This window comes from Nomascus leucogenys, chromosome 1a (assembly GCF_006542625.1).
Source record: "Nomascus leucogenys isolate Asia chromosome 1a, Asia_NLE_v1, whole genome shotgun sequence".
Taxonomy (NCBI): Eukaryota; Metazoa; Chordata; class Mammalia; order Primates; family Hylobatidae; genus Nomascus; species Nomascus leucogenys.
Window position 1 is genome coordinate 90,235,368 of NC_044381.1, and position 16,988 is coordinate 90,252,355.

At 41.6% G+C, this 16,988-nt stretch overlaps 1 protein-coding gene across 5 annotated transcripts in view; it reads left to right on the top strand.

Moving 5' to 3' along the window:
* Window positions 1–16,988, top strand: part of PSEN1 (presenilin 1) — a 99,497-nt gene that overhangs the window by 40,827 nt on the left and 41,682 nt on the right. For all 5 annotated transcript variants that reach the window (XM_003263673.3, XM_012504403.2, XM_030813036.1 and 2 more), the window contains 2 exons: window positions 10,813–10,880; window positions 16,637–16,857. In XM_003263673.3, the coding sequence (XP_003263721.1) occupies window positions 10,813–10,880; window positions 16,637–16,857 (289 nt within the window). The remainder of the gene's footprint in view (window positions 1–10,812; window positions 10,881–16,636; window positions 16,858–16,988) is intronic.

Below are 16,988 nucleotides of genomic sequence, written 5' to 3' on the forward strand. Positions count from 1 at the left end.
CACTTGGGCTCAGGAGTTCACAAGCAGCTTGGGCAACATAGCAAGACCCTGCCTCTATTAAAGAAAACAAAAAACAAATATTGGAAGTATTTTATATGCATGGAATCTAAATGTCATGAAAAAATTAGTGTAAAATTATATTATGATTAGTTATCAAGATTTAGTGATAATTCATGTTATTTTGGATTTCAATGCCTTTTTAGGCCATTGTCTCAAAAAATAAAACCAGAAAACAAAAAAAGATGTAACTGAAAAACATTTTCATATAATAGCACAATCTAAGTGGGTTTTTGTTTGTTTGTTTGTTTGTTGAAGCAGGGCCTTGCCCTGTCACCCAGGCTGGAGTGAAGTGCAGTGGCGCAATTTTGGCTCACTGTAGCCTCAACCTACCAGTTTCAAGCGATTCTCCTGCCTCTGCCTCCCAAATAGCTGGGATTACAGGCTTGTGCCACCACACTCGGCTAATTTTTGTATTTTTAGTAGAGACGGGGTTTCACCATGTTGGCCACGCTGGTCTTGAACTCCTGGCCCCAAGTGATGTGCCCACCTTGGTCTCCCAAAGTGCTGGGATTACAGGCATGAGCCACTGCACCCGGCCCTAAGTGGTTTTAATGTTTTGATTGACAGTATACTGAAGAAATATACTCTAAGACCTTTGTGAATCTCCTCATTCACAAATAACACTGTAGGATATAATGGTCCCTATAAAATATGGTATAACTAAAATCAGATTTTCATATTGGAGTACAGAACAATAAAGCCATCTTCAGATGCTGGTATTAAAGTCACTGGTGACTGGTCACACCTTGCCTAAACTGGTAGCCATCATGCACCCTCTCACCATCTCTACTGTACTACTTCCTTCCTTGGGAAGTGGGGCGCTGGGAGGTTGTACAGGAAAGACACAGACCCACCCTTCTCAGCCTCTCCTCCCCTAGCTCGTTCTTTTGCCAAGTGACCCACTGCTGAGTTTCAGCCAACTAGCACGTTTCAGACTCATACCTTAGAAAAAATTACACATTATCACAAGTCGTGCACCTTTTAAGGCCATTTTCAAATAATAGAAATTATAAATGTTCAGCCAGTCATGGTGGCTCATGCCTGTAATCCCAGCACTTTGGGAGGCCAAGGCAGGAGGATTGCTTGAGGTCAGGAGTTTTTTTTTGTATTTTTTTCCCCCCGAGACGAAGTCTCGCTCTTGTCCCGCAGGCTGGAGTGTGATAGTGCGATCTTGGCTCACTGCAAGCTGTGCCTCCCGGGTTCAAGCGATTCTTCTGCCTCAGCCCCCCTAGTAGCTGGGATTACAGGTGCCTGCCACCACGCCCGGCTAATTTTTGTATTTTTAGTAGAGAGTGGGTTTTACCATGTTGGCCAGGCTGGTCCAGAACTCCTGACCTCAGGTGATCCACCCGCCTTGGCCTCGCAAGTGCTGGGATTACAGGCGTGAGCCACCATGCCCGGCCGAGGTCAGGGGTTTGAGACCAGCCTGAGCAACATAGTGAGACCTATCTCTACCAAAAAAAAAAAAAAATTAACTTTCCAAATGTAGGAGTCTACTCTGTTTCCTTCTAGTATTTATTTCTGTATACTTTTCTAACATGGCTAAAATGTATAATCAATATGTGTCCTTTTACTTTGGTGTGAACATTTTTTCTATTATAAATTCTTAGAAAATATTTCTATGGCTATGAGATATTTGACTCAAGTACCTTGTAATTTACTTCTCAAATGTCCCTGATGTTGGACATTTGTTTCTAGTGTTTCACTATTTTAAAAAACAGTAATTTCTGTCTTTATGCTTAGAGCTTTTTCAGTTTTTCAAATTATTTCCTTAGGGTAAAATCCTAGAAGAATTTCTGGGGCAAATTATCTACATATTTATAACTCTCTTGGTATTCAAAATCTCGTTTTCAAAAAGCTTGTATCAATTTGTACTTAACACCAGTAGTGAATGAGAGTATCTGTCGTACCCCACCAGTGCTGAATTTCTTTTTTTAAACTCTGTGCTGGTTTTTATAGGTAAAGAAAATGTCTTAATTTGCATTTAGTTGGTTACTAGTAATATCACATACCTTTTCAATGCTTGTGAACTTTAAAATTATAGAGTTTAACCTTGCATGTTGAACATTTGAGTGAGTGGAAGTGTTAAGTGATGGCTGTCTGTGTAATCTGTTAGTAATGTGTGGAGATGATTAAAGACGACAGGTATGTATGATGATGACAGGTTGTTACCAACACTCAGAAGGCCAAAAAGCAAGTGATATAAACCCATGCTGGGAAGCATTCGCCTTCCCCACTTTAAAAATGCTAGTTTCTTAATTCCTTTTCTTTATCCCTTTTTTCACCATATATATTTTGTCTGCACGTGTTTACTTGTCTTTAGTTTCCCTGCTTTAGTAGACTGACCTTGTGACTTTTACCAGGATCCCATTATACTTTTGTTCTTCTGTTTATTTCTCAGATTTTATTGGAGGGTGGAATTCTACTTGTTCTTTCTTATAATCTAGAATTTACATCCAGATTTCCTGCCTTTCCCTTACAAAATGCCTGTGTAGTTGGATAGGTGGAGCTCTGGACTCAGAGTTCTTTCTCCTAGTAATCTTAGGAAATTATTTAATTTTTCTGTGTTTTCATATTTTCACACATAAAAGAGAAAGCACCATCTCTAAACTACCTCTTCTTTTGTCTGCTTTTAAGCATGTATAGGTTTTCCCAATCTTGGGCAGTGACATGTACAGGACAGTATAGCTTTACATCCGCCTTGTTTTATTTAAATGCGAGCTCTTTGAGGTAACCCCTGCTATTATCCCAGTTTTATGGATAGGCACTGAGGCAGGGGTCACACAGCTAGTGTGGGTCAGAACCTAATGGGTCAGAATGGACATTTGAGTCCAGAGTTTGGCCTGGATTGACACACATAGCTATTACGTAAGATTCCTCTCAAATTCAGTCCTCAGCTCCCTGAAGTGTGGGTTCTCTTTTCATGCCTCCATGGAAACTGCGTATCATGTGGTTACCAGTTTTTCCTTTGGTCATATCTGCTGACCTTTTCAAACCTAATTTTTCTGGACCTTATTGGCATTTGACTTATTTATTGCCTCCCACTTGACATTGATTCTGGCTTTTGCTTTACTTCCTACTTGGGTCCTCTTTGCAGTTTCCTAAAGCTAACCAGCCATGATTCTCAGATGATGGACTTTTTCGTCTCTCCCATTACTTCTTGGGAAATTATATTTTAATCTCATGGTTTAAATTTTCATCCTTAAATATAACTTTTAATGTAGTATTTTTAGCCCAGAAGGGCCCATGGTTGGTTTGTTTTCTCCTTTGCATATCTCTTCTACTCACATACCTGGTAGCATATAAATCGAACGAATTATCCTTCGTACCATTTCATTATCATCAGTAGGACTGCTTTGCTGGGGTTTTTTGTGTGTGTGTTTTTGTTTTTGGTTTTAATTGAGATAAAGTCTTGCTTTGTCACCTAGGCAAGAGTGTTAGGATTACAGGCATGAGCCGCTATGCCAGGACAGCTGTTTTCTTCTAGTATTATTTGCCCTGTCTGAACATCTTCCTTTAATAATTCTTTTAGAGCAAGTCAGCTGGCCTCAATTTGTTTTAATTTTTCTTTCCCTTAGGATGTTTTAATTTTACCTTTATTACTGAAGGATATTGTTACTGGGCAGAAAATTGTCTTGATGTTCCCTTTTTCAGCATTTAAAAAATGCTCTTCTACTTTCTTTCAGCTTCCATGGTTTCTGATGAAAATCAGTCATTCAAATCACTGTTCTTCTAAAAGTAATACATTGTTTTGTTCTGGTCACTTTCAAAATTTTCTTTTTCTTTTCAGCAGTTTAATTATGGGACTGTGTGAGGATTTCTTTGTTCTTTCTGTTTGGAGTTCACTGAGCTTTTTGAATCTCTAGGTTTATGTCTTTTACCAAATTTGGAAAATTTTTCAACCATTATTTCTTCAAAATTTTTCTGTACCACATTCTTTACTCTCTTCTTTTTTTTTTTTTTTTTTTTTTGAGACGGAGTCTCGCTCTGTCACCCAGGCTGGAGTGCAGTGGCGCGATCTTGGCTCACTGCAACCTCTACCTCCCTGGCTAAGCGATTCTCCTGCCTCAGCCTCCCAAAGTGCTGGGATTACAGGTGCCTGCCACCATGCCTGGCTGATTTTGTTAATTTTTAGTAGAGACGGGGTTTTACCACATTGACCAGGCTGGTCTTGAACTCTTGGCCTTAAGTATTCCGCCTGCCTGGGCCTCCCAAAGTGCTGGGTTACAGGTGTGAGCCACCACACCCGGCCCCCTTTTTTTTTTTTTTTTTTTGAGACTGAGTCTCGCTTTGTCACCCAGGCTAGAGTGCAGTGATGTGATGTTGGCTCACTGCAGCCTCAGCCTCCCAAGTAGCTGGGATTACAGAGATGCGCCATCATGCCCAGCTAATTTTTGTATTTTTATTAGAGATGGGGTTTCACCATGTTGGCCAGGCTGGACTTAAACCCCTGGCCTCAAGTGATCCATCTACCTCAGCCTCCCAAAGTGCTGGGATTACAGACATGAGCCACCGTGCCTGGCTCTTTACCCTCTTCTGGGAGTGATGACACAAATAACTTTTTATTCCACAGGTCTCTGAGGCTCTGTTTATTTTCCAATTTTTTTCACTATTGGCTCTGGTTAGATAATTTCTATTGATCTGTCTTCAAGTTTCCTGAAATTTGCATTTTGTTACTAAACCTATTCAGTGAAATGTTTTTGGTTATTTTATTTTTAGTTCTAAAATTCCTATTTAGCCCTTCTTTACATTTTTTTATTCTGAAACTTAAAACTTTCCTTTCATTTTAAGAGTGTTTGCCCTTACTTCTTGGAGGATTTTTATGCTCCAAGGATGTTGATATTTTTGTTTTATTGGCCAATTGATCTGATTGGGTTAGGTCCAACCAGCCTTGTCAAAGCCTTCGCAGTGTTGCTCAGATCTGCCCCATGTATATGCCACCCAGTCACCAGTGTGGGACTGGTATAGTGGTTTCTATTTGTAATTCGGTCATCAGGGTCGGTGTGTACTGTTGAAGATCATATCCATACCCACTTACCTCGGGAATGGACCCACAGGTTTATAAACAGCTTTAAGAGATTGCCTTCATGAGTTTCTCTCTTTCTGTGATCTCCCTGTGGTTTCTTGGGCTTCCCTTTTCCATTCCTGCAGCCGAAAGTGGACTTTATCTTCCTAAAGTCAGGGCCAAAATGTGGGAAGAGAGAGAGAAATAAAGCAAGGGCTATTTGCCCCACTCTCTTGGGACTGACATTCCTCCAGTCAGAGAGTTAAGGATTCCCTCCCTCTGAATTTTAGGCTTCTGCCACCCACATTACCATCACCACAGGATTGTGTGAGGACTGGGCATACGAGAATGGAGAAAAGGGGAAAAGAAGGCCGGGCGTGGTGGCTCACGCCTGTAATCCTAACACTTTGGGAGGCCAAGGTGGGCGGATTGCCTGAGCTCAGGAGTTTATGACCAGCCTGGGCAACACTGTGAAAACCTGTCTCCATACAAAAAATTAGCCAGGCGTGGTGGTGGGCGCCTGTAGTTCCAGCTACTCAGGAGGCTGAGGCAGGAGTATTGCTTGAGCCCGGGAGGCAGAGGTTGCAGTGAGCCGAGATCGTGCCACTGCACTCCAGCCGGAGCTACAGTGCGAGACTCTGTCTCCAAAAAAAAGGAAGAAAAACTGGATTCTTACACTCTCTGGGTGTTAGAAGACCTCTTTCCTGATCCTCAAGCCAGAGCTAGAGGTCTTCTGGAGCTCCCATTGTCTTGCTAATGCCCACTCAGGTTGTATTGAGTACAGGTGGAGGAAAAAAAAAAGTAGTCAGCTCACTGCTAGTACTTCTAATTCCCCAGCCCACCTACCTCTCATTACTTTTCATCTTTTGCAACCAGCTGCTGCCTGCTTTCTGCCCAGGTTTTGTAACTGTGTTCAGTGGGACAGAGAGAGTGGAAGGTGCTTACTCCATCTTATCTGGAACCTTTCTTAATACATTTTTTGTCACATTTGTGCATCTTTTATCCATCCTTTATTTTATTTTTTTTTTTTGAGACGGAGTCTCAGTCTCTCGCCTAGGCTGGAGTGTAGTGGCGTGATCTTGGCTCACTGCAACCTCCGCCTCCTGGGTTCAAGTGATTCTCCTGCCTCAGCCTCCCAAGTAGTTGGGATTACTGGGACACGCCACCATGCCTGGCTAGTTTTTCCATTTTTAGTAGAGATGAGGTTTCCCCATGTTGCCCAGGCTGGTCTCGAACTTCTGACCTCAGGTGATCCACTGGCTTCTGCCTCCCAAAGTGCTGGGACTACAGGCCTGAGCCACCAGGCCCAGCCTTATCCTTCATTTTAGACAGCTTAAGAGGTTTGTATTCAGCCAGATCTCCACATTTACTTGTTCATTTGTGTTGTGATGTTTTTTAATGTTCAAGTCTTAGCACGCACAAACAATTATATAGAAACAAGTTGTTTACTTTGACTCCCAGTATAAGTAAAAGGAGCTTTTGAGTCAGAGATTCAGTAACTTGCCAGAGCCTGTTTAGAAATAAACACTGAGGATTTCTCATATCAGTGGTTGGTTATGCAATGTCTGTGGCAATCCCTAGAAGCTAAAAGACCAAACCTTAAAATGTTAAAAACAGAAAAGGCAGTTAATTATTATACATAATTTGTTATAAAAGGAACTATAACTTATTAAAGTCAGAAGATTTCTGGCCTTGATAGTTTAGGGTTTAGAGAAGATACTGTTGTGTACTGTAAAACAGCAGGGCTGTTTTTCATATCCTTTAGCACAGGAAAGCTGAACTATGGATTTTTGCAAGATGAGAAAGGCCTGTTGAAATGTGTATGTATAACATAGTAATAAAATAAATGCATATGAAAATAACAAATTAACATATTTGGCATATTGACTTTGTCAAGATTAGTCTTTTTTGTCAAGTAACTAAGCCAGTGTGTATTAATTAAATCAGTAATTAGCAAAAGTTTGTACACTTTGATTTAGTAATTTTGCTTTTATGATATATTCTAAAGAAGGAATTAGAAATGCAGAAAAACATTTGTGAAGTAGGATGTTCATTTTAATGTAAATTAAAATTGGGGAAAGAAAGGGAAGACAATACAGATTCCATGCATAAGGCAAAGGTTCAGTTGTGGGTTTATCCATATGAGTATACTATTATTTTGTCATTTAAAAATCATAGTTTCAGCTGGGCGCGGTGGCTCACGCCTGTAATCCCAGCACTTTGGGAGGCTGAGGTGGGCGGATCACCTGAGGTCGGAAGTTCGAGACCAGCCTGACCAACATGGAGAAATCCTGTCTCTACTAAAAATACAAAAAAATTAGCCGGGTGTGGTGGTGAGTGCCTGTAATCCCAGCTACCCTAGAGGCTGAGGCAGGAGAATCACTTGAATCTGGGAGGCGGAGGTTGCAGTGAGATTGCGCCATTGCACTCCAGCCTGGGCAACAAGAGCAAAACTCCATCTCAAAATCAATCAATCAGTCAGTCAATCAATCATAGTTTCACGCCAGGTGCAGTGGCACGCACCTGTAGACCCAGTTACTTGGGACCCTGAGACGAGATGATTGCTTGAGCCCAGGTTTTACAGTCTAGCCTGGGAAACATAGTGAGACCCCAGTCTCTTAAAAAAAAAATCATATTTTCAAATAATATTTGGTGGCATGAGAATATGTTTGTAATAAAAGATTACATTTGTGAAAGCAGAATGTAAACAGTACACTAGTTGATTCTCACTGTTAAAAGGTCTTCAGACACGCCTATACATGCAGATAGAAAACATGTCTGAAAGGGAAACGGTTTTGTTTTGTTTCGTATTGTTTTTTTGAGACAGTATCTCACTTTGTCACCCAGGCTGGAATGTAGTGGCACTGTCTCGGCTCACTGCAACCTCCACCTCTTGGGTTCAAGCAATCCTCCCACCTCAACATCCCTGGCAGCTGGGACTACAGGCGCCCGCCACCATGCCTGGCTAATGTTCATATTTTTAGTAGAGACAGGGTTTTGGCATGTTGGTCAGGCTGGTCTCAAACTCCTGACCTCAGGCAATCCACCTGTCTCAGCCTCTCAAACTGCTGGGATAACAGGCATGAGCCACTGTGCCTGGCCTGGAAGGGAAATGTTGATATTAATTTTCGTTGTCACTGGCCATTAGAATAGTTTTATTCTTTTAGTGTTTCTGTGTTTCTTAAGTGTTACAAGCATATGTTACTTTTGATTCAGAAAAATGCTATTTTTGAAATAAGCAAGACTGGACATGGTGACTCTCACCAGTTTGGCTGAGACCGGAGGATCACTTGAAGCCAGGAGTTCAAAACCAGCTTGGGCAACAGAGTGAGACCCCAACCTTTACCAAAAAAAAAAAAAAAAAAATTAAAAAATTAGCCAGGCATGGTGGTGTACCCACGCCTATAGTCCTAGGTACTAGGGAGGCTGAGGTGGGAGTATGGCTTGAGCCCAGTGGTTCGATATTGTAGTGAGCTATGATCATGCCACTGTACCCCAGCCTGGGCAACACAGTGAGACCCTATCTCAAAAAATAATTTAAAAAAATATTTGGGGGCTCCTATAAGGTACAGTTAAAAAAATTAAAATTAGGCCGGGCACGGTGGCTCATGCCTGTAACTTCAGCACTGTGGGAGGCTAAGGAGGGTGGATCACTTGAGATCAGGAGTTCAAGACCAGCCTGGCCAACATGGTGAAACCTCATCTCTAATACAAAAATTAGCTGGGCATGGTGGTGGCTGCCTGTAATCCCAGCTACTTGGGAGGCTAAGGCAGGAGAATTGCTTGAATCTGGGAGGTGGAGGTTGCAGTGAGCCAAGAGCGTGCTACTGCACTCCAGCCTGGGCGACAGAGTGAGGCTTCATCTCCCAAAAATAAATAAATTTAAAAAAGAAATAAATAAGAACATCTCCTTCTTCCCTTGCCAAAAAACCAAGGTGAAAAGCATCTCTCAAGAAAGATGAGAATTTCGATTATTTAATGTTTACTCTGGTCCTTAATTTAAAGCTTAATATGGAATCCCAGTGTACATCTCCCACTGGTATTGTCTGTCTTGGCCAAGACAGACAAGTTTTAAAGAGTGAGATAAAATTTAGGCTAAAGTTGAAGTATTTGGAGGGAAATGTACAGGTGTTCTCAGCTTACCTTTTTTGTTTTTTTGAGATGGACTGTCGCTCTGTTGCTCAGGCTGGAGTGCAATGGTGCGATCTCAGCTCTCCACAACCTCCGTCTCCCGCGTTGAAGTGATTCTCCTGCCTCAGCCTCCCGAATAGCGGGGACTGCAGGCATGTGCCATCATGCCTGGCTAATTTTTGTATTTTTAGTAGAGACACGGGGTTCACCATATTGGCCAGGCTGGTCTTGAACTCCTGACCTCATGATCCACCTGCCTTGGCCTCCCAAATTGCTGGGATTACAGGCGTGAGTCACCGCGCCCGACCTCTCAGTTTACTTTGATATGTATTAGTAATAACAAAGACTAATGGATGAGGAGCTAGACAGAAATTTTATAAACCAAATACTGCAAAATATGAATGGTAGACTCTAGGTGATATATGGCTGTTGACTGTAAAATTAATTAAATTTTGCTGTGTGTTTGAACATTTTTGTAACAAAATGTTGGAAAATTTTTGTGGAAGAACACCAGAAACAACTTTGTTGTATTTGGATAGTCAATGTAGAATATTCAAATGTTGGCTAGGTGCTGTGGCTCACACCTGTAATCCTAGCACTTTGGGAGGCCAAGGCAGGTGGATCACCTCAGGTCGGGAGTTCGAGACCAGCCTCACCAACATGGAGAAGCCCTGTCTCTACTAAAAATACAGAATTAGTCAGGCGTGGTGGCACATGTCTGTAATCCCAGCTACTTGGGAGGCTGAGGCAGGAGAATTTCTTGAACCCTGGAGGTGGAGGTTGCAGTGAGCCGAGATTGCACCATTGCACTCCATCCTGGGCAACAAGAGCGAAACTCCACCTCAGAAAAAAAAAAAAAAAGAATATTCAAATGTCCAAGGAGTACCAATATCTAGGTAAAGCCATTCTATTGGCCTTTGCCAAATTGTACTATTTTATAAAGTTGTTTTAAAGAGAGATGTGGGCCGGGCGTGGTGGTGCACATCTGTAATCTCAGCACTTTGGGAGCCTGAGGCAGGCGGATCACTTGAGGTCAAGAATTTGAGACCAGCCTGGGCAACATGGCGAAACCCTGTCTGTACTAAAAATACAAAAATTAGGCCGGGCGCGGTGGCTCACGCTTGTAATCCCAGCCCTTTGGGAGGCCGAGGCGGGCGGATCACGAGGTCAGGAGATCGAGACCACGGTGAAACCCTGTCTCTACTAAAAATACAAAAAAATTAGCCAGGCGTGGTGGCGGGCGCCTGTAGTCCCAGCTACTCGGAGAGGCCGAGGCAGGAGAATGGCGTGAACCTGGGAGTCGGAGCTTGCAGTGAGCCGAGATTGCGCCACTGCACTCCAGCCTGGGCGACAGAGCGAGACTCCGTCTCAAAAAAAAAAAAAAATACAAAAATTAGCCTAGTGTGGTGGCGCGCACGCGTGGTTCCACCTACTCAGGAGGCTTAAGCACGAGAATTGCTTGAACCCAGGAGGCAGAGGTTGCAGTGAGCTGAGATCGTGCCACTGCACTCCAGTCTGGGTGACAAAGTGAGACCCTGTCTCAAAAAAGAAAAAAAATATGTACTTTTTAAGAGTTGTGGGACCTGTTAATTATATTGAAATGCTTTCTTTTCTAGGTCATCCATGCCTGGCTTATTATATCATCTCTATTGTTGCTGTTCTTTTTTTCATTCATTTACTTGGGGTAAGTTGTGAAATTTTTGGTCTGTCTTTCAGAATTAACTACCTTTGTGCTCTGTAGCGATCACTTAAAGCCATGTACTTTGTTGATGAATTACTCTGAATTGTTTCCATATATAGGTCATACTTGGTATATAAAAGACAAGTCAATATTACTAATTGAGACATTCCTCTGTTGCTCCTTGCTTATAATAAGTAGAACTGAAAGAACTTAAGACTACAGTTAATTCTAAGCCTTTTTGAAGATTATATATTCTTCTAGTAGAAGTCTGTGAATCAGAATGTTAAGAAAGGGTTTTAAGAATGTATAAAAACCAGAATAATTGATTTTCATACTTCTATTTTTTTAATCAGTGACTCTTTTTTCTTTCAAATGAAATCTTACATGAAATTTTCATATATAATATAGAAAAAAGTGGATCTAGTCTGTCAAAGAGAATAGTGAAGCTCAGAGATGTGCCAGCCTGGCCTTTTTCTCAGCTCAAGTGGCAGAATACAGTTTGGAAACAATTGCACTAGCTCTTAAATTCGAAGAGGCAGTCAAACTAATAAATAAATTGGAGAGTTATTTCTTTGGTAGAGCATTAAGGGAAATAACCACAGACAAAAGAAGCAAATATGAGAATCTGTGTGAAATGGATGATATTCTAGAAAAAAAATTATCAAAACTGACCCCTGAAGAGAGAGAAAATCTAAACAGAGCAAAGAAGAAATACAGAAAGTTACTGAAGAAGTTTCCACCCCACCTGCACTAATAACAATAGTACCAGGCCCCAGTGGATTAATGGGGAAATTCTGTTAAACCTTTAAGGAATGGTAACTCTAATACTAAGTGTTCCAGAACATATAAAAAGAAAAAAAGCTTCCAGATTAATTTTATGAAGCCAGCATAACATTGATAGCTAAAGCCCTGCAAGTTATCAAGTAGAAGAAAACTATTGGTCAGTTATATTTATTGATCTCAAAAGAATAACAGAATATTAAGAGAATTCAGCAATAGATTAAAAGAATAATACTTTTTTTTGAGTCTCACCCTGTCACCCAGGCTGGAGTGCAGTGGCATGATCTTGGCTCACTGCAACCCCCACCTCCTGGATTCAAGCGATTCTCCTGCCTCAGCCCCCCGAGTAACCGGGAATACAGGTGCGCACCACCATGCCCAGCTAATTTTTGTATTTTTAGTAGAGACGGGGTTTCACCATGTTGGCCAGGATGGTCTCGATCTCCTGACCTTGTGATCCGCCCACCTTGGCCTCCCAAAGTGCTGGGATTACAGGCCTGAGCCACCGCACCCTGCCATAATAATACATTTGACCAAGTGGAGTTTGTTTGCAGAATGGAAGACTGGTTCATTATAAGTTGCCATATTACTAGATCATCATCTCTGTATGTGCTAAAAGGCATTTGATAAGATTCCACACCTGTTCTTGATCAGATTCCTTAATAAACAGATGGGGTCAGGTGTAATGGCTCATGCTTATAATCTCAATACCCTGGGAGGCTAAGGTAGGAGGATAGCTTGAGGTTGAAAGTTGGATACTAACCTGTGCAACCTAACAAGACTTTGCCTCTACAAAAAATAAATTAGCCAATTGTGGTGTGTGCCTGTAGTTGTAGCTGCATGGGAGACTAAGGTTGGAGGATGGCTTGAGCCCAGGAATTCAAGGCTGCAGTGAGCTATGATTGCACCACTGCACTCCCGCCTGGGTGACTCAGTCTCTAAAAATAAATAAATAACTAAATCTCTAACATTATAAAATGTATGCATCTCATTCTAAAGGCCAATGTCATCCTCATAGGGAAACTAGAAGCTTGCTATTAAGGTCAGGAATGAGATGGAGGTTTTCTTTTCTTTCTTTTTTTTGTTTGTTTTTTGTTTTGTTTTTTTTCTGAGACAGAGTCTCACTCTATCATCCAGGCTGGAGTGCAGTGGTGTGATCTCGGTTCACAGGAACCTCTGCCTCCCGGGTTCAAGCAATTCTCCTGCCTCAAGGCCTCCCAAGTAGCTGGGATTACAGGCGCCTGCCACTATGCCCAGTTAAATTTTGTATTTTTAGTAGAGCAGGGGTTTCACCGTGTTGGCCAGGCTGGTCTCAAACTCCCGATCTCAGGTGATCCGCCTGCCTCCGCCTCCCAAAATGCTGGGATTACAGGCATGAGCCACTGTCCCGGCTGAGATGAAGGTTTTCTTTATCACCAATTATCTAGCATTGCTCTGGAGGGACTAGCAAACACAATTAAGCAAGAGAAAGAAATACGAGCTATATAATTTGGAAAAGAAGGTTAAATTACCAATATTTGGAGATAAAATGATTGTTTACTTTGTTTTAGAACTAACCGAAAACCAATTCAAATTACTAAGTAAGTTTGGTAAGGCAATTGATTACAAAATTAAACAAAAGTCCCCGGTCTGGGTGTCGTGGCTCACGCCTGTAATCCCAGCACTTTGGGAGGCTGAGGCGGGTAGATCACCTAAGGTCAGGAGTTCGAGACCAGCCTGGCCAACATGGTGAAACCCTACCTCTACTAAAAATACAAAAAATTAGCCAGGCGTGGTGGTGGGTACCTGTAATCCCAGCTACTCGGGAGGCTGAGGCAGGAGAATGGCATGAACCTGGGAGGTGGAGGTTACTGTGAGCCGAGGTCGCACCATTGCACTCCAGCCTGGGCAACAAGAGTGAAACTCCGTCCCAAAAAAATAAAATAAAATGAAAACACAAATCAATAACCTTCACATAAACAACTAGTTAGAAAACATAATAAAAGGACAAGTCCCATTTATGATGGCAGCAAAAAAGATTAAATATCTACAAGTAAACAAGAATTGTGCAAGCCCTGGACACTGGTGAAGCAGAGATGCCAGCTGAGGTCCTGCCCTCAGCTCCCCTTAAGCTGAGCAGTGTGGAGAACATCTTGCACAGGCTGCTGACTGCCTTCCAAGAAGCCCTTGACCTTTACCGTGTGTTGGTCTCCCATGACCGGGTGGGCACTGAGCAGTAGCAGGTGTAGACTGAGCTGGCCTCTACCTTCCTTTGGATCCACAGCCAGTTGTAGGCCAACAACTGGGTGGATGGGTCTGATGTGGCTCCAGGCCCTCTCTAGCTCAGGTTACCCCTCCTTACGTACATTGTACTCAGAGCTGCTAGTGCAGGCTGTGCAGAGGAAGGCAGGGGACACTGAGGGCCAGCAGTCCCTGCTCCCGCTTCTGAAGAAATAGATATTTTAAGTGAATAAACTGACAGCTTAGAGGGATAAAAAAGATAATATGCAAGATCTATTATTGAGAATTTTAAGGCTGGGTGTGGTGGCTCACACCTGTAATCTCACCTATTTGGGAGGCCGAGGTGGGAGGATCCTTTGAGCCCAGGAGTTCTAGATCATCCTGGGCAACATGGTGAAACTCCATCTCTACAAAAAATACAAAACTTAGCCAGGCGTGGTGGTGCATGCCTGTAGCCCCAGCTGCTTGGGAGGCTGAGGCAGGAGGATCACTTGAGCCAAGGACTTCGGGGCTGCAGTGAACTATGATTGTGCCCTCTGTCCAGAGTGACAGTGAGACCTTGTCTCTATTAAAAAAAAAAAAATTAAAATATGCTGTCATTTGTGTCAAGTAGAAAAGTATATGCATGATATGTATAGACTTTCTGGAAGGATGTACATGAAATTAATAGTAGTGCTTTCCAGTCAGGCACGGTGGCTCACACCTGTAATCTCAACAGTTTTGGAGGTGGAGACAGGAGGATTGCTTGAGCCTAGGAGTTCATAGCCAGCCTGGGCAACATAGCAAGACCCCATCTCAAGAAAAAATAGTGCTTTGCTCTAGAGAGGGGAACCGTGGGGCACAGTGGGGAGAAAACCTACTTTTCACAGTATCTGTTGTGAATTTTATATCTTATTCATGTGTTACCTAGCCAAAGATTAATAAATAGATTTTTTTTGTTGTCTTTTGTTTTTGTTTTTGTTTTTTAGTTCGAGGATACCGGAAATGCTTAATATAAATATCTACATTGTCCAGAGATTTCAATGTTTGCTCTGTTTTGGAATTTCAAAGTGGGAGAGGAATCATCTTTTTGGACAGTACCTGAAACTCAAAGTTTATGCCTAAAGGCGTGCATGCTTTCTCCTCAGTTACCTCAGGCATCTTCTACAGTTGCAATCTCTTTGTTGTTAGATGGTGGATTTTTCCTCCCCAAAATTAAAATAGCATTTTCTTCATTATAAAAATACTTAACATTCATTATTTTTTTTAAAAAAGACATTATATAAGATTATAAAGAAGAAAAATGACCAGATTCCCACCACCTAAAGATAAGTCCTGTCATCCTTTCAGGAATTAATATATCAATTTCTCATTTACTCTTCTCTCACACTGCTTTGCATACATGGGATCATAAATGGGATCCTATATTTTTTCAAGCAACAGTGTGTTACGCCTATACTCCATGTTTATATATGTGTATTAAAAAATATATTTGTATATATGTGTATATGTAAGTGTGTGTGTGTGTGTGTGTGTGTGTGTGTGATGATTCTTCTCCCGCTTTGAAGGCGAAAGAAAGCACACCTTTATTTAAGCATAAACTTTGGGTTTCAGATGCTATCTGGAAAGATGATTTATCTCCCACTTTGAAATTTCAAAATACATACATATATATATATTTTTTTATTTTCTTTTTTAGTGTTAGGGTCTTGCTCTGTTGCCCAGGCTGGAGTGCAGTAGTGTGATCATAGCTCACACAGCCTCCAACTCCCAGGCTCAAGCTATCTTCCTACCCCGGCCTCCTGAGTAGCTGGGACTGCATGTGCCATCACCTTTAGCCTATTTTAAAATTTTTTTGTAGTGATAGAGTCTCACTGTGTTGCCCAGGCTGGTCTGGAATTCCTGGCCTCAGGTGATCCTCCCACCTCAGCCTCCCAAAGTGCTGGGATTAGAGTTTGAGCCACTGTGCCTAGCCTGCATATATCTATTTTTAATGACTGCTAAATCTCATTATATGAAAATTTATATCCTAGCTATAAAATTTATTAGCACATGTTTAATTTTTTCTAATTTCAGATGTTTTAAACTAATATTTCCCAAAGTATAGTATGGTATTTTAGGTATTATATGATCTTTTTTCCTGTTTGTACTTATTTTTATAGTTATGGCCTGTGCACCTGGTTTCCCATTTATATGAATGATACAGAGCTTCCTGTTAAGAAAAAGTTCAGCTTGGGAAAAAAAAGTGAATTGTTCAACTTGAGGGAAAAAAGTGAATTAATTGTCCAGGCACCATGGCTCATGCTTGTAATCCCAGCACTTTGGGAGGCTGAGGCAGGCGGATTGCTTGAACCCAGGAGTTTTAGACCAGCCTGGGTAACATGGTGAAACCCTATCTGTACAAAAAAAATTAGAAAAATTAGCTGGGCATGATGGCACACACCTGTTGTCCCAGCTACTTAGGAGGCTGAGATGGGAGGATCACCTGATCTCCGGAGCTCAAGACTGCAGTGAGCCATGATTGCACCACTTTACTGCAGCCTGGGCAACAAAATGAGACCCTGGCTCAAAAACAAAAACAAAAAAACAAACAAAAAAAGAGTAAATTATTTAAAGGGAAGTATTAAATAAATAATAGCACAGTTGATATAGGTTATGGTAAAATTATAAAGGTGGGATATTAATATCTAATGTTTGGGAGCCATCACATTATTCTAAATAATGTTTTGGTGAAAATTATTGTACATAAATCTTTTAAAATCTGTGTAATTTTTTTTCAGGGAAGTGTTTAAAACCTATAACGTTGCTGTGGACTACATTACTGTTGCACTCCTGATCTGGAATTTTGGTGTGGTGGGAATGATTTCCATTCACTGGAAAGGTCCACTTCGACTCCAGCAGGCATATCTCATTATGATTAGTGCCCTCATGGCGCTGGTGTTTATCAAGTACCTCCCTGAATGGACTGCGTGGCTCATCTTGGCTGTGATTTCAGTATATGGTAAACCCAAGACAGATAATTTGTTTGTCACAGGAATGCCTTACTGGAGTGTTTTCTTTCCTCGTCTCTTTATCTTGATTTAGAGAAAATGGTAATGTGTACATCCCATAACTCTTCAGTAAATCATTAAT